General features: G+C 43.2%; 1 protein-coding gene across 1 annotated transcript in view; it reads right to left on the bottom strand.

Moving 5' to 3' along the window:
* The window catches only part of COG5 (component of oligomeric golgi complex 5), a 300,018-nt gene that overhangs the window by 9,183 nt on the left and 266,694 nt on the right, over positions 1-24,141 (bottom strand). Inside the window, exons 17-19 of the mRNA XM_059170806.1 lie at positions 16,771-16,874; positions 12,620-12,857; positions 7,533-7,609 (exon numbers count right to left, since the gene is read on the bottom strand). Coding sequence (XP_059026789.1) covers positions 7,533-7,609; positions 12,620-12,857; positions 16,771-16,874 — 419 coding nt within the window. The remainder of the gene's footprint in view (positions 1-7,532; positions 7,610-12,619; positions 12,858-16,770; positions 16,875-24,141) is intronic.

Genomic DNA, 24,141 nt, shown 5'->3' with positions numbered 1-24,141 from the left:
GGGCACCCCGGAAGTCGCCATGCGCGGGCGGCGGTGTCCATCTGGCGAGGGCACCAAGATTAACCACCACAGCAGCTGCCATGTGCAGCATGCACCATTTGCAATTCCTGCAGATGACCCTACGAGGTCGGTAGTGTCCTGCCCCCATCCTGCATGTAGGTAAACTGAGGGGCAGAGAGAACACAGAAACCTAGAAAAGGGAAGAGTAAGGATTTGAACCCAGACAGCCTGGCTCTTAATTTTGCCATGTAGCCTCTTTGAGGATTATCAGCTGTAACCACGACTAGACCTGTTTTCAGAGCAGAGGGACTTCTCAGTGGGGAACAGAGAATCCCGGAAGAAGTACAATTTCTTTTTTCTTTTTTTTTAAGATTTTATTTATTTATTTGACAGAGAGAAATCACAAGTAGGCAGAGAGGCAGGCAGAGAGAGGAAGGGAAGCAGGTCCCCTGCTGAGCAGAGAGCCCGATGTGGGACTTGATCCCAGGACCCCGAGATCATGACCTGAGCCAAAGGCAGCGGCTTAACCCACTGAACCACCCTAGGCGCCCAAGAAGTACAATTTCAATTGTGAACAACTCCTGGAGAAAAGCCTGAGAAAAGGGAATGCTTACAGGATACCCCTGGAAGGACAGGCAGTCATTATTTCTTTGGGGGACCCCAAATTCTCTCAAAGTGGCCCTCCAGTCGCCTATGTACCTCAACCATATCACACAGTTTCCACCTGGCCTGACCTTCCGATCCTGCCAGGCAGTGAGTGGGACTGTCTTAAAGGCCTCTGGACACAGACTAGGGGTTGGCGTGGGGATGGAGCCCAGCTGGTCCCACTTCCCCAGCGGCAGTGCTTAGACAGCTCTAGCCCCGGCCCCCGGGTGCCCAGCAGCTGCCATTCCCAGAGAGCTCCCCGGAATGGCAATTCCAGCTGGTGTCCGAACAGTCTGCTTCCCGCATCGGGGACAAGGCTGCTCTGGCTCGAACTGTAACAGGGCAAAGAGGCAGTGGGGAGGGGTCCCTGCCTGGGGTCACAGGCTCATCCTGCAGGCCTGGCCTGGCTGACAGCTGCCATGAGGGATGTGGGGACACACAGCTCGGGTCTTCCTGAGCCTTCTTTGCCTCTCTGGCCCAATGAGGCTTTCCCCTCGCCCCAGGAAAGCTCACTCTGCCTATGCCAGCTGATTTGGCAGGCTTCCTCTTGAATCCTAGTCCACGACAGGAGGAGACCCTGGGGGGCCAGTCCTATGTGACAGTCCTTGACTTGGGGAGGAGCAGTCACATGGACTCCCTTCTACCTCTCCTATAGGATGACAACTAGACTTTGGTCCCACATCTCTCAGTGCTCTGCACACAGAGTCCTGGATGCAGGTGCTTTAGCATTCAGTCACGGGGAACACGGGACGTGCTCTGAAAACACATGCATTTTCTTCCTTCTGAAAATGAGGATTACACAGCTCATTCAGCCTTTCTTTTACCTTTAGCCCCAGGGAGTTTCAAGTTAAAACAAGAAACATATTGGGGCACCTGGGTGGCGTAGTCGTTAAGTGCCTGCCTTCGGCTCAGGTCATAATCCCGGGGTCCTGGGATCGAGCCCATCAGGCTCCTGCTCAGCAGGAAGCCTGCTTCTCCCTCTCCTACTCCCCACTGCTTGTGTTCTCTCTCACACTGTGTCTCTATCAAATAAAAATCTTAAAAAAAAAAAAAAATGTCTCTATAGCAATTATATTGCTTTAATAGTCTGAATACTATGCTTTCACTTTCCTCTAATAGATTCTTGATGCAAACTGCAAATGATACAAGGGCGAACAGGGAATGAGGACAGGACAAGAGGGAGGGAGGGAGAGAGGGAGGCTAGCAGCTGACCCCGCTGGCTGATGGGCCCCAATAACCAGGCCTGGTGAAAACTGGTTTGTTTTTAAGTGGGATCTTTTCATCACCTGTCCCTTGGCAGCTCTGAGTCAGAGCAGTTATTTTTCTGCCAAGAGCAAATCTTCCCCTCCAGCCAGTAACAGAACTGCCAAAAGAGCCATGGAGAGCAAAACTGGACTGGATTCCACACCATGCATCACTGGCATAGTTACTTGTAAGCATCACATGCAGACATTTCAGTTCTGGTGCTCATTTTAAGAGCCTGAAAGAACCCAGCATGAGCACTTCCCTTCCCCCTGACTCCAGGTGGAATTTGAAATACTGGCAAGTTAAAAAATAAATCTCCATCTGAGGTGATATAAGGAACAAAAGGAAATTAATTAAGATGTTATAAAACGCAGTTACCCCAAACGCCGCAATACCCTTCTCAGAGAAGAGTGCTGGAGATAGAGCAGCGCTTCCGAGGTGAACCCTGGCACACGGCCGGCAGTAGGCAGTCAGAACTCATCATGGAGTAGGTCCTGAGATAATGTCATCTCTGCAGGAGGGACCTCCACGCTGCAGGCCGATTATGAAGTAAAGTGAGACTGTGTGTCCTTATGTCCACATCCGCCGTCAGGGGTGGCCCAAGCCACTCGGCATACCCCATTCCAAACCTTTGGGTGAGGGGCCTGGGAGGGTGGCACGAGCACGGGGAATGTGCACGGGTCCCTGCAACCGGCAGAGAAATGGAGGGAGGGAAGGGAAACACGCGTCCGCCTGGCACAGGACCCATGAGGGCCTCCTTTCTGGAGAGGGGAAGGGAAAGCTGTCGGCTTGCAGGACGGGAACCCAAAGTGTGGCAGTAGGGGCCATGTGGGTCCCCGGGGAACAGAGCAGGAGGCTGATGGCTGTAGGTAAGTCAGGGCTCTAAGTAAAGAGGGAAAGAAAACTCGCGGGTTCCTTTCTTAGGGTCTAGACATCATCAACTGCAGCAGAGCAGGTGGGAAAGGAGGGAAGGTTTCAGGCAGACGTCCTCTAGGAATCACAGTGTACATGTGGCTCAGCATTCTTCAGGTATGTTCTGGAAACCTGTGTATACCAGACAGCGGCGAGAGACAGAACTGCAGACATAGCAAGTAGTCACCACTACGGTGGGGTCCCAGATTCTCTTCACACTGACATTCTCCTGGATGGCTCAGATAAGCTCTAGGTGCTATTCTAGAACCAGGGAACTTCTGGAATAAGCTCTGGTTGCGGTGGTGACAAGCACAAGCCTTGGGATCAGGCAGCCCTGGGTCTGGAAGGTAGTTCTGGAACTCCCACATGACGTTCAGACACGCAGCCCTGTCAAGTGACCCCTTTCAGGACCAGTGCCTTCCGGGACACTCTTGCCTCGGAAGTGTGGTGGAGAAGACAAAACCATAAAGTGTCAGGGAACCCTTAGCACAGGCTGAGCACCCCGTGAATGATCCCAGAGGGACTGCTGGAATGAAGGCGGGGCTCAGCTAACTACCCAGCCCTCCCTGTTTGCCAGGTGCTCCTAGCTCTGCCCAAGTATCAGCAAACAAGGAACGAAACCAGGCCCAAGATGGGGCTGCCTTCTGGCTGCAATGCTGAAGTCTGCAACTGGGAACAGAGAACCCAGAAACCTTGGGGAAAGAGCTGTTTCTGGGGATGGACTCACAAGTTACAAAGAAAGGCGGGCATACAGTTGGGGGTCCTGATGCTCGAGCTGGAAGCGGCAGAGACGGCTGCCCTTCCTTCCACAAACATGCTGGTGGAGCGGTGGCATGGCAGGTGACGCCCACTGGGGTCGTAGAAAACCCTCCCACGCCCACAGTTAAAACCAGCAGACACGAATTCTAAACACCAGGGTTACTGCAGCTTCCCTTCTATCACCCCTCAGGCCAAAGGGCCCCCAGAGCAGCCCCTGTCCCCCGATGGCTTTCATCAAAGCTCACATAACTCCCAGCAGAGCATGCTGTGGGCATAGTTCAGGGTCAAAGCTGTGCCCTCTGGAGCAAAGGTGTTGGGGCCTGCGCGAAGGCAGGTCTGTGTCCCTGCACTGGTAAGAGCATGAGGTCCCTCTTCTGTCCCTTGTCTCACAAGCATCTGCACTGAGAATGTCAAGTCAGAGCTTCCAGGCCCCTGGCCAGGCAGAGCTAGGGTAACCACCCTTGCAAACCCCACTTAGGGGACAAGGCCATGCTCCAGAGGGATGGACAAGGATGGGGCCTTGCAGCTCTGAACCTGTGTCTCATGTAGAAATATTGATCACCCAAGGGCAAATCCCTAATGTCAGTGGCATTCTGAGGCCACACTCTGTCCTGGGGAAGAAAACAATTCCGGCTGCCTAAGAAACTCTAATGGATACAGTAGAATGTAAATGTATGCAAGAAGCTTGCTGGCCGAATTCAACAGTCCACTAATATTACTGTCAAGAAGCAGGCACCCTGCAGCAGATGGCTGTGTGATGGGGGGAAGGAGCGCCCGCGAAGGCCTGTGGTGTGGCTGGGTGTCTGGTGGGGTGGGGGCGGGGGGGTGCTGCACCTGCGGTCTGGACTGGAGGGTCTCTGGCTGTCCCTGTCCCTCCCAAAGAGGTCCCTGCACCAGCCTGCTGCCCTCCCCTCTGCAGCCACTGCCTCTTAGCCAGACGTAGGCCAGCCAGCTGGGTTTTGGTGGTTTGCCTGCCTATTTTTCTCACCCCCCCATTACATAATGTTTTAGAATATTTTGTATTATTTATTAACTTCCTTGTTATTTTTAAATAGCAATAACACTACAAGAGGACTTTAAAATATATTTACTGGCTTTTCTAACTGAAAATATAAAACAACCAAGGCAAAAACAATGGAAAATATAGAAAACTTCTAAAGGGAATATCGCTAGTGACAATCCTGCTATCCTCAAATTTTGATGTTTATCCTTCTTGACTTTTCCTCTCCAAACATACACCCAGGGCTCCTGGGTGGCTCCGTTGGTTAAGCGACTGCCTTCGGCTCAGGTCATGATCCTGGAGTCCTTCATGGCATCCGGCTCCCTGCTCAGCAGGAAGTCTGCCTCTCCCTTGGACCCTTCCTCCCTCTCGTGCTCTCTCTTTCAAATAAGCATATAAAATCTTTTAAAAATTTTTTAAAATAAAAGAAATAGTAGGGGTCATATCGTATCTACTGTTGAGTAGCCGGCTTTTCATTTCATGATGCATTACGAATTTATTTTCCCAATTTTTAGACACCGACCAACAATATAACTCGTGAATGGCTACCTACAGCATGAGTGTTTTGAATTACACATTGATCGCTCGTTAATTTCTGAATCCAGATGCAGGTACTAGAAGGTGTCACCACTGGAACTTCAACCGCTCCGTCAGAGAGGGTTCTCCTGAGAGGCCCGCGAGGGCTGACGACAGACTCCCTTCTGACAACAGAACTGGCTGACTACAGAACTGGTTTCACGCAAAACTGTCAGAACCCATCTCCCACGCCGTGATAAGACTTTAAAAGCACAGGGATGAAAGCACATCGAAGGGTAAGCACCATTTTAATTCATACATGTGCAATAAACAATGAAACATGGCAGCTGGGGCTATCAAAAATAATAGCCTAATCTTAATATGGCAAATCCCAAATCACAGCTTTCCCACACCTTTTCCCAACCCTGGTTGGTTAATGACCTCCACTGAGCCGGCTGATTCTGTTAACTCAGCATCGATTTGTCACCCAACGGGGATTGCTGGGTTATCATATTACTCAGTAAGTGACTTTACAGGAGTCTTATTGGGGTTATTTTCATGGTACAGGCAGGGAACTGGTGGATCAGTGACCTCAGGACCTCCTAATCACTCAGCCTGTCTGTGTTTGGTACTGCCAAACCCTAACGCTTCAATAAAATACATAAATACTTTTTAAAAGGTCTGAGCTGATCCAAAGATATTATCTGGAAACACGTGTGGTCCAACTTTAAGGCTTTTTAAAAACCCAACTCTGTATAGATGGGCATTTAAGAAAATTGATTCAGTGTCTTGTTTTGGCCTTAAAAAGAACTCTTTGCCAATTACAAATACACAAGACAAAGCATGGGGCTCCCCTTTCAATCAACAACCTTGGATTCTTGTGTTTTAAGTGACATTTAAGTGACTGATTTTTGTACTATCGAAAGCTTGGATGACATAAGACAGTGAAGCAGTCATTTAAAGGACATGCTTCTTATTGATTGCTCTAGTTTCTAGTTCTGAGTCAGTTTTTAGAAAACTGCATGCCTGGAATCTCTTACCTTATCTTTATAAAGAAACAGTCAAAGACCATTATGGTATTGGATATTATGGATAGTTACATCAAGGTTTCCCATCTGGTATGCTGTGGTCACAAAATGGGTTTAAGTATCATTTTGGTTCCCTCGGCCCTCAGGGTTGGTCATCTTTTTGTATGTATAACATTCTCTGTGCGCCACAATGTGGCAAAATTTGGAAAGTTCTGGTTTATTGAATAAACAGCCCAAACAGTTGTTAATTTATTCAGTGTTCCTTACAATCTAAACCGGTAGGAGGCCTATCTAAGCATTCAGTGCTGAAAAGGATTTTCCCATACACTGGTATATTCTTTTTTTTTTTTTTTTTAAAGATTCTATTTATTTATTTGACAGAGATCACAAGTAGGCAGAGAAGCAGGCAGAGAGAGAGAGAGAGAGAGAGGGAAGCAGGCTTCCCGCGGAGCAGAGAGCCCGACGCGGGGCTCAACCCCAGGACCCGGAGACCATGACCCGAGCCGAAGGCAGCAGCCCAAACCACTGAGCCACCCAGGCGCCCCGACACTGGTATATTCTTAGTGAATTTGAATTAACATACTGTTTTTCTCTTTGAACTGGTCTCTAGGAAGTTCAACCCTCAATTTTGTGCTCTACTGCATTAGCCATCTTGATCCTAAATTATCTGTACCATTTCTAGTCATTCCCTACATTTCACTGCTAAACTCAATTCTCTTAAGATTCTATTAACAGTTTTGCTATGGAATGTAACTCTGACATTTTTATTTTCATTACAAAAATTTTTTTTTTTTAAGATTTATTTATTTGAGAGAGAGGGAGAATAAGTGAGAGAGAAAGCACATAAGCAGGGGCAGAGTGAGAGGGAGAAGCAGACTCCCTGCTCAGCAGGAAACCTGAAGCCATGAAAGACTCAGTCCCAAGACCCTGGGATCGTGACATAAGCTGAAGGCAGACGCTTAACCAACTAAGCCACCCAGGTGCCCAACCTCTGACATTTTTAGAGGTAGGTTAGAATGAAAATGATAAATGAACAAATGAAAATTTCAGAAAAAAGATGTCTACATAATTACGAACTGCCTGTTATTACTACTCAATGTATTTTGGTAAGAATGGAGAGTAAAAAAAAAAAAAAAATCCCCTTTAGAGCATAATAAAATTTATCAGCTCAGTCTTGTAAATTTTAACTCAAAAATCATGCACACACGCGCGCGCACACACACACACACATCTCTGCACATAATTCTGTATGGGTTTCTGGTTTGAATAATAACTTTTAGGATAAATCACGTGCAATAGCTATTGTTGTAGGTCACAAAACAGCTGAATATTGGCAATTTCATAGAGCTCAACATGAACAGTGGGGAAGGATTTGATGGCTAACAGGATATGGATATATCAACAGCAATAGCAGAACTACGTCTCACCTGAATGACCTCAGCATTCGATAGGACTTTCCTAAATCAGACACTCTTCTGCAGAACGGACCCACAGCCAACTCCATCTGAAACAAGAGAAGATACTCCACAGCATTAATGTGAGAATCCTGCGTCCAACTGGGCTCACATCTGGCTCACAGAAAGTTGCAGACTGCCGTACACCTAATTTCATCTGGACTGTGTGGCACGTTTTAAAAGTCAACTAAATTTAACAAAAGGCATGAACTTAGATGACTTTTGCTTTTATTTACTAAAGGAGCATAACATGAGACCATTCCTTCAAGAATACAGAAAAATATTTTTTGGTTATGCGAAACGAGGAAATTCGGATATTTTCTCCACTGAAAAACTGGAGAAGGGAAGGTTTTTAAGACTGTGCGCCTGTATTTGAAGTAGGCATCACAAGCCTCTTTATATTAAGTAGAAACCATGACAACTCTTAGCAAGCTGGTCCAAGTGATTAGAAGCATGGACTCTGGAGGCAGCACACCTGTCACAACGCCAAGGCTACAGCGACCAGTTGTGTGGCCCTGGACTTCACTTCCCTAAGTTCCAGGCTCCTTGTCTGTCAAAGGGAGACAACGCTAGCTCATGTGGAATTACAAAAACCAAACAGGTGATTTCACAAACCAGTCTGTGCATGGCACCTAGCAACTGCTTGTTCCATGTTGAAAATTATTAACAGTATTTTTCAAACCTTCCCCCTTTTACATTATTAACAATTAATTTGCTTCTTGACTCAAGAACTGTTGGCTTCACCGCTCTTTATTTTCCTTCTTTGGCTGGAAATTTTACTTGTCATTAAATGGAGTTTTAGGCTCTCTGTTCTTTAGGTTAAGTAAATAAAAAGAAAAATCCGAGGCAATAAAGTCTAGATTCCTCCTAAATTTGAAAGAGCTCCCTAAAGGTTGACTAATTTATCTTCTCATCACCATGTGTAATGTGGTGCCTGGCAACTAATAGGGAGTCAGAAATGTTCATCACATGAGTGATTGTTTAGGTCTCCTCAGATTTGCAGGGGCAGGAGAGCTGAGCAGTATTCTAGAGGGATAACCAACAGGACAGAAGCCCCACTCTCCATTACTTTTTTTCAGACATTTTCTAAGCTGTTTTCTACCAGGGTCCTGTCGATAGCAAGAACAGAGAAATGGTTTGTCATCGGAGTTCCAGGTCTGTGAAAACTTTGCACTTGCTAGATAAAGAACAGAGAGCCTAAAACTTTTTTTTTCAATTCACCATCTTCAAAGATTAAACCAAAAATCCTTTGCCTTAGCATTTGAGCAGCACAGAATGTTACAAAGTTACGATATGAGAGAATATGACCTTGAACAGCTGTATAATCTATGATGGTACAGATTTCTATGCCAGACTACAATTTCAAAATGTTAGATGTTTAAAATAAATAAGGACCCCCAGCGTCCTGAAAAGCATATTCTTCTGCCAGACTTCCATGAAACAATAAAGGCCATGTTTCCAAAGGGCAGGAGTGTTCCTTTTAGAGGAGGTGACTCTTCAATTAGCTGTGGACACATGAGTGGCAGGTACAAGTGCCTCTCTCCTGCTGCCAGTTTGCGGGGAGCGAGTGGTCAGCTGCAGGTGCAGTGAACTAATTACCAAGTGGTTCCTGCCCCACCGCAGACATTTGGTTAACCACGGGGCATCTCCTGATACTCCCACGGCTCTCCCGCCCTGACACTGTTCAGGAGAAAAGGCAACTGCAATGAAAATATTTATTATTTTCTTTTCTAAATGTATATATTCAGGCAAATATGAAATACATATATACGTATATTTAAAGGGCGCCAGAAGACCTATAAATAGAAACTGCTAGGAGGACCACTGAATCAGTATTTCATGTCAGCTCCACGAGCCATCCTTTCCCACGGGGAAGAAATGAAATTGAGGGGCGGAGGGAAGTGGGTGCTTCAGAGGGCTGGGGTGGGGGAAGGAAGGGACAAATCCCCCCCCCCCCCCAGGCTGTCAGTAGACCCCAGTGGCCTTGAGCAAGCCGGAGTGTTTTAGAATTGCTGTGTGATGAGTGCAGACACAGAGAGCATGTGGTCACAGTAGGAAATTAATTACCTGTAGGAAACCACCTCATGCCCATGACCTGATTCCTAAGGAGACTGTATGTCAGGTACTTCCCTTGCCATGAACCCTCCAGATGGCACCTGGCAACTACTTTCTCCCCCTCACCTGTGCAACAGTGCCAGGAGGGACAAGATAGGATTCCTAAAGAAACCTTTAAACTCTTATCATTGTCTGTCTTTGCAACCGGACTGAATGACAAACTATTCAGCAATCCTAAACCTACGCCACGGGTCTCTTCCTGAGCTTTCTCTTTCTGCTATTTATGCCAGAATGAGTAGGCACTTTTATCACAAGAACACTTAAAACCCAGAGAGGATTTGTGTGTTCTTGATTCCAATGGCCTCAATGGCTGTGTTTCATTTTGAATACAAACTGATAGAACTTTCAATAAGAAGGCAGTCAAAAGGCTTTCTAGTCCCCAGGTGTTGCCTGTTGTGAAAATGAACAACGTTGGGATCATACCTACATGTTTTGACTCACCTGGGGAAAATACACCCAACCAAGCACGGTCCTGAAAGCTGAGGGGTAGCATCACGGGACAGCAGGGGTGGCAAGAGACCACATCAAATTAAACAAAACCCCCAATTCACTGTAATTTTCTTAAAAATGGGGGGGGGCGGCGTAGGTGGATCCTATTTACCAAAGCCACTGGTCATAAACAGGACAGCGCTTCCACCTGTCTCTCCTGCGTCCACAAACCGCTGGGTGGGGAACCATCCGCAAGGTGAGGGGCTGGGCAGGGTGCTCTGAAAACTGGGACACACTGTCCGGGAGGGAACAAAGGAATCAGCACCCGACAGGCAGTACAGCGACCCATGTCACGGCGGGGGGCTTCACACTGAATAAATGCTGCAGTTTCTCTATTGAAGGAATGGAAAACAGGATGCCCTGGAGCTTAAGTTAGTGGTAAGGACTAATGAGTTTCATTTATCTTACCGGAAGGGACCTGAGAAAAGGGCCAGTGGGTTGCGCAACACTAGAGAGAAGGGGCTCCCGATCAAAGTCTGAATAATGCAGTTTCTGAGGGGGTGGGAGCTCAACGTGCCACCAGGGGCTTTGCATTTTGAGCAGGTGCTGGCTGCAGGAGCAAGGGTTATAGGACAATGCCTTCCATCCTTCAGGACTCAGAAGAGAAAACTCGGGCCGAACAGGCTGCCTGGCGCAGCGCCGGCACTCATTTTGGCCATCTCCCGCTCAGCTCACTGCCACTCTCCTCGGACTGGAAGTGCTGCCTCCAGGAAAGTGACTCAAGAACCAGCTGGAGCGGAATGCAAATCAACTGGTGGGGGAGGGAGGCCCGCTGAGGGAAGAGGAGAGGAAAAGAAAAACAAAATTCAGGAGGAAAGGGGGAGACAAGAGAACAGACGCTCATTTCAGTAGAGCCCACAGTGTTTTTAACAAACAAGAGCAGGACTTGGTGCGTCCTGGTGTTTTCAGTCCCTGAGCAGCCTGTGACCCCAGTAGGGACTTACAGACAGTCCTCTTTAAGCTGAGGTTTACCTGTAGCATTAATGCAAAGTGTACATGGGCATGAGAAGGAAGCTTCTGAAAATGGGAAAGATCAAAGGAGCAACATTAATGGTAACATTTAATTCCTATTTTTAGGTCTAGGCTACCTAAGGTATATTTCCCAAAGGAATGCTCTTTACTATGGTCTAGTGGCAGGCATATCATTTGAGGATGAAAATGACTAATTCTAGACCAATTAGTATGCAAAGAGCCCAGCTCTTGAAACACTCAACAATGTACCTGTTCCTTCTGGACAGGTATGAATGAGTCTGACAACCACCCTCCATACAAGGAGTCTCCCACATCTGCTCCTTGGTGTGGGAATAATGAATCCAGACTCGCTCCCAGATACACACAGGAATAAATAAGAACATTAAATACAACTACCTTTATTAGCTGGGAGATCTGGCATATTATGAATAATCCATCTGAATAACTCCTGTAGATGAGTAAAATTAACAGTTCTGAAAAGCATAAAAAATGAGTCCATCTTTGACATGCTACATAAATACGAGTGATCTGTTTCGGCACCTTTTTTTTTTTTTTTTTTTTATTCACTGGACAGACAGAGATCACAAGTAGGCAGAGAAGCAGGCAGAGAGAGAAGGAAGCAGGCTCCCCGCTGAGCAGAGAGCCCGATGTGGGGCTCGATCCCAGGACCCTGGGATCATGACCCAAGCCGAAGGCAGAGGCTTAACCCACTGAGCCACCCAGGCGCCCCTCGACACCTTTTTATTCACGGGTATGTTTGAGGTGTTTCTTCTTTGCCTCTGATACTACTGGAAGCCTTCAAAAAAGTCTGTCTAAAAAAAAAAAAAGGAAAACCCCTGTTCTATAAGAGGTGATCATGGTTTGAGAGCCTGGAATGATTTCAAGGGCGGCCAAAGACCAGAAAGGTACTCTGTTCAACAGAGGGAAACCAATCAGCCCGCGATGTACGTGGCCCACTGCATACAAATGGATTCGAACGTTGTCTTGGAACACTGAGCTGGCCTCTAGGAGATTACAGACGCACTGGGAGTTCTTTCTCTTCACAGGAAAACAGATAGCCCCTTGACGGTATTTGAAGGAAATGTCATTGCCTATCTTAATTCCCAGCAAAATTAATCAATTACTCTTCTCAATACTAACCTTATGGGATAATAAAATAGTAAGAAAGCCCTACATGATGTAGAAGTGAGATATGTTTTGTCCTATGGAATGAGCTACTTCACCTTAACCTTGAAATCTCAAAGATGAGGGATGATTCATTCATTAAATACAAAGAGGAAAAATCTCTTTTCCTCTTGTATGAAAGGTATGAAAGTCTCTTTAAACTCTTCTCTTTTTCTTACCAGTTTAGTTTAAGAATTTATTTTTTTTCTGCTTCAACTCTTTAAAACACTAAAGAATATATACTTAGTTTTTCAATGAATAGATAATGCGGGGGTGGAAACGTTCCCCACCACCCCTTGTAGCTGTGGAGCTCCTTTTACCTGAGCAAAATCAGCAGCAAGTCGTACTTTCCCACCTTCACCAAGAGGTCGTATGAGACTGGCATTGCGAATAAAAAGTTCAATTGCTCTTTGGGCGATAGCTTCTGTGTTGTCAAAGACAAAATCCAAGCATTCAAAGTGTTTAAAGTAGTCACTCATAACTCTGGCAATGAAACCCTGAAGCTCCTTCATGTACAGAGAACAAGGAACATCAGGCTTTCCTGAGCTGGGTAGTGACCTGCGAAAGGGAAAAAACAGCTGATGTACTAACAGCTACCATTCAACTTTTGCCCACCACCGCCCCCACCTGCTATTTCAATCCTAAACCATTTTTTCCCCGTAGTGGTTAAAAAGGTATTGCTTATTTTTACTAAGAATTAAGGAGCATAAAACAATGTTTAAATTATAAAGACTGTTTTAAGATGCTAGGAAGATTACTGAAGAAATCTTAGCATCCCTTTACCTAGAGATTATTAAGAATGAAACTGCCAACCATCTGTCTCGGGTGATTCACACAGTGCCTTATGCACTCTCTGACCTCTCAAGGTCCTTCTCAGCTTTACGAATCTCCATGCACTCATATGTTTTGCCTGGCTAGTGAATAAATCAATAATGAAGCCTGAAATAGCATTTTACACTTTGTAAGGGCAGAAAACACTGCCTTCCCCAAACAAATTCTTGGCAAAGATATTTCTGCTCCTGTGCTATTTAATCTGATCAGCCCAATAGTAGATTTCTGCCTGTGGGACTGGTTATGCAACAATACACATGGTATGCAATTTTTTCCTCCCAGATGATGAGGTTTGCAAAGGCTTTAATTTGGATCAACAGATGATGCCAGCTGATGCTCCATGAAATACTATTTATAATTTATAAGTGTTTATAATTGCTCTTTAAGGAATATATTAAAAGAATGTGAAATATTTATAGGAAAGAAGTTATACCAAAATTAGAAATCACCTGATATTAATTAGCTAACCAATGAGATCATTGGCTACAAAGTGCTGAATCGTCTTCAAAAAAATGAGTGTTTCCATATTCTGGGAATGACGTAGAAAAAGTGGCAATGGTCTAAAGAAGAATAACAGATATGACTCAAATGCCTAGAGCAAGAGAATGAGGCGAACTTAATTATTTTCAAAGACAGCAATGAGTGCTTATTATCAGAGGATGTTAACCAAAGGTCTTCTATTTCCAGAAGCAGATAGAAATAGAGAAACCAGTCCTAAGTTCCAGAAGGGAGAGAGTTTGTTCAGGTGTAAAAGAGAATGTCCTAACTAAGGCAAGGCCATGGAGGGGGAGCATGACAGACCCACTGCTGCCTGCAGGATCACAGCCAAGTGCTGCTCGGTACAGGCTCAGCTGATGACGGCAATCTTAGGTGGGTTTGGCTGTGCCAGATTCAGACCTTTGCACAGCCTATCTTTGTTCAGTTCAACAGACTAGGTTGGAGGGGGGAAAAAAGGTACCAATCTCGTTCACGTCTTTTTAGGCTTTATCGAAAGCACTGTGGTTGCCTTGAGCTACTCCAGAGGAGTGTTTCAAGGACTTTTATCTGGTCAGTTGAAATTATTTCCATGAAGATTAGAAAACAATATACTATAACCAGTTCCAGGGGAACCTGGGTGGCTCAGTGGGTTAAGCCTCTGCCTTCGGCTCAGGTCATGATCTCAGGGTCCTGGGATGGAGCCCACATCAGGCTCTCTGCTCAGCGGGGAGACTGCTCTCCTCCCCCGCCCCCCCACCCTGCCTGCCTCTCTGCCTGCTTGTGACCCCTGTTAAATAAATAAATAAAACCTTAAAAAATAAATAAATAAAACCAGTTCAAAGCACATGGCAATATAAGTAAAATAATCCACCAGACAAAATTTGGAAATAGGTATTATCAATTCTTAGTATGGATTAGAAGCTTGATTTAAATTTATTAGCATATGAAATGTGCCTGGCCATGGCTACAGCACAGTTTTCCCAATTACGCTGAAGCTTTTAGAAAGAGATTTTCAGCTGATCCAGTGCAACCGTAAGCTGTGCAGAAATGTAAGGGTCTTTATCAAGAAAGCCTGTGTGTGCAAGCTGAAGGCAGAAGGACTAAGCAGATGCACACCTGAAAAGTGACAGACCTTCAGGTCCCCTATCTTTTGGGGGTGTGCGCGCACTCTCCCTGCAGCCGAGGGGCTCATCCATCACTTCAGGATCTAGGGTCTTCCTACTTTTACTGCCCTTCCTCCCCCATTCAAGCTATAATCAGAGATGAGTCATTTTACTTTAAATGAAAGAATTTCAATCAATGTACTACGTCCATCAGACATTTACATTTTGAGCTTTCTCTAATTTGGAGAAAAACACACTGGTCCTATTAAATACATTTCATATACCAGGAGACTGTGTTGGGCGTTACTTTTTAAGTAGCAGGGGGATTCAACCACACTCCATATATGGCCAGCTGACAAGGTAATCTGCTTTATTCCTTTTACCTAGAATAAATATAGAGGGCTTTCAAGGGCAGCTGTTCACTACTATTTTTCCGAGTGTGACCCCTGGCCCTACTATAAAAGTGATTCCTACTTCTTGACTAGTTTCATCTAACTTCACCTTTTATTTCATTCAAGCCACACATTTGATATGGGAAATGAAATGACAGAATTCCTAGTAATTACTAGTATCAAAGTTCTAGAAAGTGAGAAAATTACTGCCCTGGGGCAATAATTCCAAATATCTCAAATGTCTGCCATATGTAGACAGAGTGGAAATGGGACTGTTAAAAGCCATTTGGGGGAAAAATTAAGGGCAGTGTTACATACCTTAAAATAATGCTTCCTAGTTGTGGCAACATATGACCGGTCATCTGGCTCCCTAGTATTTAAGCAAACTAGTAAGGACATACCTACTAGGGAGACCAACTTTTAATGTCCAGTCCACTGGCTACAGGCAGTAGCTGCGGTTCCCTAACATAAACAGCAGCTGAGGTAAGTAGCTGAGCACTCTTACAGAATGAGCCTTCACTTTCTGCTTCCTTCTCACAGGCATCGAGGATTGGTCTAACTGGGACATTTCAGATCACTTCTGAGCAAAATGCATTTCCTTCCAAATACTGATAAGTCAGCAGTTTTGTATTCTTAGCTCCAAATATTACTGCATTTTGTGTATAATACACTTGACCCTCTGTGCTTCATTCCACTATTAAAAAGAGGGATAACTTTTTACCCTTCAAAAGATATTTTGTGAATGAGATAAGGGGTTTGAAAAATTAAAGGACAGTGTAAAATTCACACAGTTTTCTAGCAACAGCTAGACTAGTGGCTGGACATTTAATAATGTAGATATTTAAACAATATTAAAAGAAATACAAATAGGAAAATTCTAAAACAGTAACTATGAATTAGGAAGATAAAACACATATCTACGCATTAGTATTCAAATGTTTAGCTCTAGAGTATGGTTAAGAAAAATCACTCAAAGCATGTGCAAATAACTATTCCAAATTCTCTACAAATAATGTCTTAATACAGGGAGCTCAAACCATTTTCCTCTCCTTAAAAACATTTCAGTGAATATGAGGTTAAAACCTATGATTTTTATTCTCAAGACACATAGGATACAGGTAAGTGGTACTCCTGTAAACAGCTGTGGGATGGTCCCAAAGCACTGATTAGGCCAGGTGCGACACGGCCAGATCAGACTGCCACAAGACTCTGAGAAATGAAAGTGATTCTTGCAGGGGGCTGGATGCAGCGTGCCTTCAAGGCCAGAGCAGGATTCAGACTAGCATCGTGGCACAGCTGGGACATTTTATATAAGAAATAACATGCCTACGCCAGAAGCTTAAGTACAGGGCATTTGTGAGAAAGAAGGATCAGGATCAGCTTGAAAAGAGAAGATGGTACCAGCGACCAGAAATCCTGCAGTGCCAAGCTGAGTCCTGCAAATGTTAATGATTCTGTTTCAATGACAGGAGAGAAAGGATGAAAGCAAGAACTGAAAAATTTTAATCAGCTAATGGTGCTCACAATGGATAAAGTAGTATGAGGTTGGAGGCCAAACCGGTCATAAGAGGAACAAGGCCTACAGGGAAACAGGAAGGAAGCGCGGAGGTGCGTGAGAGAAAACCAATGTGGCAAAGGCTAGTGAAGACTGTGGTTCAAAATGCTTACCCAGAAAAATCTTCCTGATGCATGGTGATGATTATGGCCTCTATAGCGTCTCCCACTGAAGTCAGCAAAGGCTGCAGAGCGCTTCCCATAAGAGCATGGATTGTCTAACAAGAAAAAGAAAGGACAGGCAAAATTAAAGACCAACACAAAGAAATCCAAGATGGGAGAAGCAGCCTTTTTTTTTTTTTTTTAAGATTTTATTTATTTATTTGACAGAGAGAGATCACAAGCAGGAAGAGAGGCAGGCAGAGAGAGGAGGAAGCAGGTTCCCTGCTGAGCAGGGAGCCCAATGCGGGGCTCCAACCTAGGACCCTGGGATCATGACCTGAGAGGAAGGCAGAGGCTTAACCCACTAAGCCACCCAGGCACCCCTGGGAGAAGCATTCTGACTAGAAGTTTTTATATCAAATCCCAACCATATACAGTGTTTGAACTGTAATAAGCTCAAGAGAGGCCTGTTCCTCTCCCAACTGCTGCTGGGAGTGATCCTTAAAGCCAATAATATCTGGAACATGGCTCTGCAAATTTCAACTCTCCCACTCATCTCAAATTTTCAGGAAGTTTCATGGTCAAATGAGCTCCTGGAGGAAGGAGGAGTGAGGAGCAGTACTACGTACAAAGATCAAGTGTACAAAGATCAAATGAACACATTTTGTGGTTTCTGAAAAGGATGAGGGGAGACCAAAAGTCATTCTTCAAAACTGGAACAACATCGTATGGCTGTAACCAGAGGGAATGTAATAAATATGCTTGTGGTTCTTACAGGGCAGAAGAGTGAGGCATTTCATGGATTAAGTTCCTATTCAGTAGGCATACTTTTGGTACTTGGTGCCATCTTCCCTTCCCAATTTTTGTCACAAACACCTAGTACTAGGGCATCTGGCATGGGCATTTGCTACTGGCCTCTAGTGGATCTAGCACAGGGATGCCACTATGAAACCGACAATGCATGGGACAATCTCCCACAACAAAGAACTACACAGCCTAAAATGTCAACAGTGCCAAGGCTGAGAACTGTTTGAAAGTGAGGTATGATCATTGGTTAAGTTACAAAGACCCCTTGGCCTTAGTTACAGGTTTTTAGTGGGAAAATACTGACTGGGACTAAGTATACACTTAAAATCTAAAATTCAAATATATCTATATGGCTTTTGCCTCATATGAATGCTAGAAATCAATCAGAAAACGTTAAAATAAAGAAAACTTATTCATTAAATTCCTAAGTGTCATCTCTAGCCCTTAGTCTCTGATAAAAGTATGCATACTGTCTGTGGGGACAGAGAGCAAGAGGGAGGCAAGGAGAGAGCGAGAGCGAGTGAGCAACGCCTGAGCAACAGCAGAGAGCCTGCCCTCAGGGCGTTCACAGTCTAGTGACAGCAGAGAACAACTTACAGTCCCATCAAAGCTGTATAGGGTGCTATGGGATTGTGGGAGAAACCTCCCCCACACTGAGATGATCTGGAAAATGAAAGGCACTGTCTAAACTGACTTTCAAAGGACAAGTAGTAAGAACCAAGTGAGGAAAGATGGGGCTGAAAATACGGTTAAAGATTTGAATTTGGGAAACATTATGTTGGGTGGTAGATCGGGTGAATAGACCAAAGGCAGTAGTAGGATCGAAGCAAAATTGTGAGAGCCCAAACCAAATCAGAGGCAGTAGGAACAGATACAAGGAGATAGGCTGGAGAATGGCAGGACTGCGTAGTTACATTTGAGAAATATGGAGCAGAGAGATTTAAGAGTACACCTAGATTTTTTTTTTCTTTCATGATCTGATATTATTAACTGGATGTCTAAACGCAGAAGAAGCAGGTTGACTTGGGGATGCAGAGAGAAAATGATGGGTTCAGATTTGGACATGAATTTCTTGGAGGGCACATGGGAAATCCATATGGGCTATCCAGGAGATAATGAAATATTTATATTTGTAGTTTTTGACACATTTTGACTAGATTTGGTAGTCTTTGGCTTTTAAGAGGGAAGCTGAAAGAGTCAATGAGATCCAGAGGATGGTTTGTAGAGTAAGGCTAAATGCCGTTTTGAAGTCATTCAGAAGAGGAGAAGCCCTTGAAGGAGTAAGAGGGGTAAGATTTTTATTTAGTATATATTATGTGCCGGGTACTGTGCTATGTGACTCAGATATTGTAATTCTGCTTAAAATTCAATTACTCCTTCCTCTAAAAATATTAAAATCTCTAACTTACAGGTAGGGAATCTAATCTTTATAGATGGGGAGACTAAAGTGAAGGGAAAGACACTGTCCTTAAGTGAACAAGCAGAAGGACTGGGATTTCCTAGGTGTACGTGACTCCAGTGAGCTTTTGGTTACATTTTCCCCACTGGCAGCAGAGAAGAAGGAAGAGACCTTAGAGTACGGTAGAAATAAATGGACAAGATTTCAAGAAAGAGGGGCAAGTTTTCTGCTCTATATGAAGGAATGATACCTAACTATAGACCCTCCTACAAAGAGGACAAATAAACGACATACTAGAGGGCTCAGAGATGGGGGAAAAAGCAGGTAGTTTTAGAGGGCCGTGGGAATCTGCCCTCTAAGGGCAAGCCACAGAAGTGAGTTCTCCATTTTCTGTGACTTTGTCCTAAGAGCGCCTACAGTCATGGTGGTGGCAAGGCAGGGGGGCTAAAACTCTGAGAGAAAAACAAAACAAAACAAATCCAGCAGTCTTTCAGGCTAAAGGAACAATGGAAAGGAGCCCTGGTCCAACCAGGGCTGCTAGAGAGTGAGATGGGAACCTCAGAAAGGAGAAAGCCAGAGAAGAATGCCTAATTCTATATTTAAACTCAGCACTACTCTGCAGCTGACTCATCAACCATGCCTGTGCAAAGCAAACACAAAGCGGCTGGCAACCAAGGCTTGAGAATTGAACTGAGGTCTGAGGAATGGCTAGCTGCAGGTATGACAGTGTACAATCAGCGGCTAATCAGGCTGATTAATCGCTAAAGAAATACCATCAACACTCAGAAGCAATGTTAAAAAAACAAAACAAAACAAAACAAAATAGTGAGTCTACACAACATAACATTTACGAAGTCCAGGATACATTAAAAATTACTAAATATTCCAAAAGCTTGGAAATGATATCAGTTTTCAAGAAGAAAGATCATCTGCCAACCTTGAGATGATCCAGACTCTAAATTATTAGGCGAAAACCTCAGCGAAGTAAAAATAAATAAATAAATAAACAACAGGAACCATATAAACAGTATACAACAGGAAACCTCAGCAGAGTGACTGAAAGTATAAAAAAGAACCAAATGGATATTTTAAACTAAAAAATTTGCACTAGATGCATGCAGATGTAAATGAACTTCTATAAATATGAGGTTTCTGTATTTTATATACTATGGCACAATATTGACTCTATGAAGATTATGGAAACTTAAGGATATACATGGTAATCCACAGAAGAACCCCTAAAAAAATCACATGAAAAGGTACAGATAAAAATCTAATAAATAAATAAAAATGGAATCAAAAAAGCTTCAAAGAATCCAAAAGGAAACAGAAAAGGGGGAAAAGAGGAAAGCAAAAAAAACTGAACAAATAAAACAAATGGGATAAATAAAAACTAGATAATAGGATACACCTAAATAAAACCTTATTGATAATTATATAATGTCACTGGACTAAACACTCTAATTAAAAGGTAGAGATTATCAGAACAGAAAAAAAAGACAACTATTTACTCTCTTGAGGAGATACACTTTAAAAAAGAAAGACACAGAGGAGTTGAAAGTAAATGGACAGAAGATATACCATGTAAACATTGAGCATAAAAAGGCTGAAGTAGCTACAGTATTAACAAAGCTAAATATTTCATAATGATGAAAGCATCAGTTCATCAGGAAGGTATAACAATAATAAATACGTATGTAACATAGCTTTAACGGAACTAGTCAATAGCTTCAAAATTGAGGCATCAAGAATTGACAGACTTAAAAGGTCCACAATCACGATAGAAAATTGTAACTTCTGCCTTTCAGCAATTGATAGACTACATAAAATATCAGTAGAGACACAGAAGATCTAAACACAGTATCACTAAATGCATTACCACTACCTTGACCTAACTGCTATTTATATAACACTCTACTCAACGTCTGTAGATTACACGTTTTTGTCAAGCACATGTTCATTCATCAAGACAGACGACATAAAACTAGACTCAATAAATTTAAAGAACTGCAATAGTACAGAATATGTTCTCTGATAACAGAATTAAACTGAAAAATCAATAAGACATCTAGGAAAATCAGAAATCATTAGAAGTTAAAAAAAAAAAAAACACAACAACCCACTTATAAATAACCCAAGAATCAAAGAAGAAATTGCAAAGGAAATCAGAAAATATTTTAAACTGAATGAAGATAAAAGCATAACATATCAAAATTTAAGTGCTTAGAGGGAAATTTACAACTTGTTATTTTGGGAGTGCAAAGGTCTAAAAATCAATAATATAACATATTTGAAAAAAAAAAAAAAAAGGCAAAGAGGGGCGCCTGGGTGGCTCAGTGGGTTAAGGCCTCTGCCTTCGGCTCAGGTCATGATCCCAGGGTCCTGGGATCGAGACCCCCATCGAGCTCGCTGCTCAGCAGAGAGCTTGTTTCCCTTCCTCTCTCTCTGCCTGCCTCTCTGCCTACTTGTAATCTCTGTCTGTCAGATAAATAAATAAAATCTTTAAAAAAAAAAGGCAAAGAAAATCCAAAGTAGATGGAAATAAAAAAGACAAAAGCAGAAATCAATGAAAAAGAAAGAGAATGTCAGTCAAGTCAAAAGTTGGTCCTCTGAAAAGATCAACAAAACTGGTAAACCCCTAGCTAAACTGATGGAAAAGAAAAAAAGAGAGAGACAGAGAACACAAACACTAAAAGAAACAATTAAAAAGAGGTTATCACTATGGGTTCTAATGACATTAAAAGGACAGTAAGAGAATATTATGTACAACACTATCCTGACAATCAGGGAACTTAGATGAATAGATAAATATCTGGAAAGTCAAAAAGTATCAAAGCTCACTAAAAAAGAAAGATAACTTGAATAGCCTTTCACCTACTAAACCAATCAAGTCTGTAGTTATAAACTCCCTACAAAAAACCCCACAGGTTCTGATGGTTTCACTGGTGAATTCTACTAAGCATGTAAGAAGATAACAATACAAGTTCTTTCAGAAAACAGAGCAGGAGGAAATACTTCTAAACCTAATTAATGAGGGTAGTAATAGCTTGATACCAAAAGCAGACAAAGAAACTACAAGAAAACTACGTACCAGCATCCCTTATGATTACAGATGTAAACATCTTTTTAAAAATAATTTTATTTATTTATTTGACACAGGGAGAAAGAGAGAGAAAGAGATAGTGAGAGAGGGAGCACAAGCAGGAGAGGGAGAAGCAGGCTTCCCGCAGAGCAGGGAGCCTGATACAGGGCTCGATCCCAGGACCCTGGGACTATGACCTGAGCCAAAGGCAGAGGTTTAACGAATGAGCCACTCAGGTGCCCCAGATGCAAACATCTTTAACAAAAATTAAGTAGATCAAATCCAGGAATATATGAAAAGGGTAATGCATCATAACCAAGGTGGGTTTGACATTTGAAAATAAACTTCTGTATTTTATTAACAGAATAAAGGAGTAAAACTATGTGATAATTTTAATAGAGAAAAAACTATTTGATAAAATACAATTTATAATTTTAAAAAAAGTGTCAGTAAGCTAGGAATGGAAGGGAACTTGTTTTATCTGATAAAGACCACCTAACATCATAATCAAAATAGGAGAATATGATGGAGTGCTTTCCCCCAGTCAGGAAAGCACTCACCAACATCCACTCTCACCAGTTCCGATTAGAACACTTACACTAGGGGTTCTAGCCAGAGAAACAAGATGGGGGAAAACAGGCATCTACTTGCACACAATATGATAGTTTACAGAGAAAATGCTCATTCTGGCTTCCCACTTAGGGGAAATACAAAACAGGAATGGTAGAGGATTAAGGACTACCAGAGAGAACAGAGAAAGAAGACTAGGTTCTATTTCATAAGCTCTTTACAAAGCAGGGAAGTGTGTCATACATTTTCCAAAGGTTTACCTAAAATAGATAAGATTATAAAAATATAGAAGCCTCAGCAATCTGTATTATTCTCTCATATAGAACACAAACCCACACATTAAGGGAGAAATGAAAAATTGTCATATATAAACCTAGCAATACCATCCCTACCCGTATAAAGCAATCTCAGTAATAAATGGATCAAGGTTTTTAAATGCTACTTACAGCTGATAGTGGGTATAATGAAATGGCTCTAAATTAATATTAATTGGGCCATCCATGGCATAGTAGATCATTACGAGATGTTAAACCTCAAGCCTAAAATAACCTTTAATTCTGGATAACATCTCAACAAGGTAGAGAAGAAAAGACTGTTAAGTGAAACATATATTTAATATCTTCTTTATCAAGGGGCACCTGGGTGGCTGAGTAGGTTAAGTGTCTGCCTTCACCTCAGGTCATGATGTCATCATTGTCGGATGGAACCCTGCTTCTCCCTCCGTGCTCAATAGGGAGTCTGCTTGAGAGTCTCTCCCCCTGCCCCTCCCCCTGTTCTCTCTCTTTCTCAAATAAATAAATCTTAAAAAAACATACGTTCTCTATCAAATAACAAACGCATATAGATTTTTGATTCTTGGGCTGCAATCATTTATGCACCCTAACATTCTACCCCGATTCAAAGTAATATATTAAGTCTCCTACAATTTTAAAATTCAAGGTTCTCTTTTTTCTTTAAGTCAGAAGGTTTTGTTTTTTACTTAATATGTCATCCGGTTTTTATATGATTTAACTTAAAAAGCAAGGTCACAACTGTTTGAGTTCCGTTAACATATGCTGTTAAGTATCTACTTGTCAGGGCCACTGCAGAGGAGACAAACCAAATGCTCGTCTTCTCTCACTCAGTTCTCAAGGCCAACACTGGCAATGCCTCAGCAAACCAGCACCCAGCTCCTTGGGGCCCCCTCTAGCGAGCAAACCCAAGAGTGAGGGCAGGAGCCCAAGAACAGGGAATCTTCCCTGCACTAGCCTCAACTCCCAGTCCCAAGTGACTAACAACAGGAATAACCTTTGTTGTATGCTAAAAATACAGATTCAGAGAGCATATCATTTACTTAGAGTTTCTGAAAAATTTCTTTTTTAAGATTTTATTATTTGAGAGAGAGAGCAAGTACAGCGGGGGTAGGAGAGGAGGCGATCTCAAGCCGACTCTGTGCTGAACCTGATGTGGTGCTCAATCCCACAACCCTGAGATTACGACCAGAGCCCAAATCAGGAGCTGACACTTAACTGACTGAGCCACCCAG

This window comes from Mustela lutreola, chromosome 4 (assembly GCF_030435805.1).
Source record: "Mustela lutreola isolate mMusLut2 chromosome 4, mMusLut2.pri, whole genome shotgun sequence".
In the NCBI taxonomy this organism is placed as follows: Eukaryota; Metazoa; Chordata; class Mammalia; order Carnivora; family Mustelidae; genus Mustela; species Mustela lutreola.
This window is presented reverse-complemented; position numbering and strand designations above follow the sequence as displayed.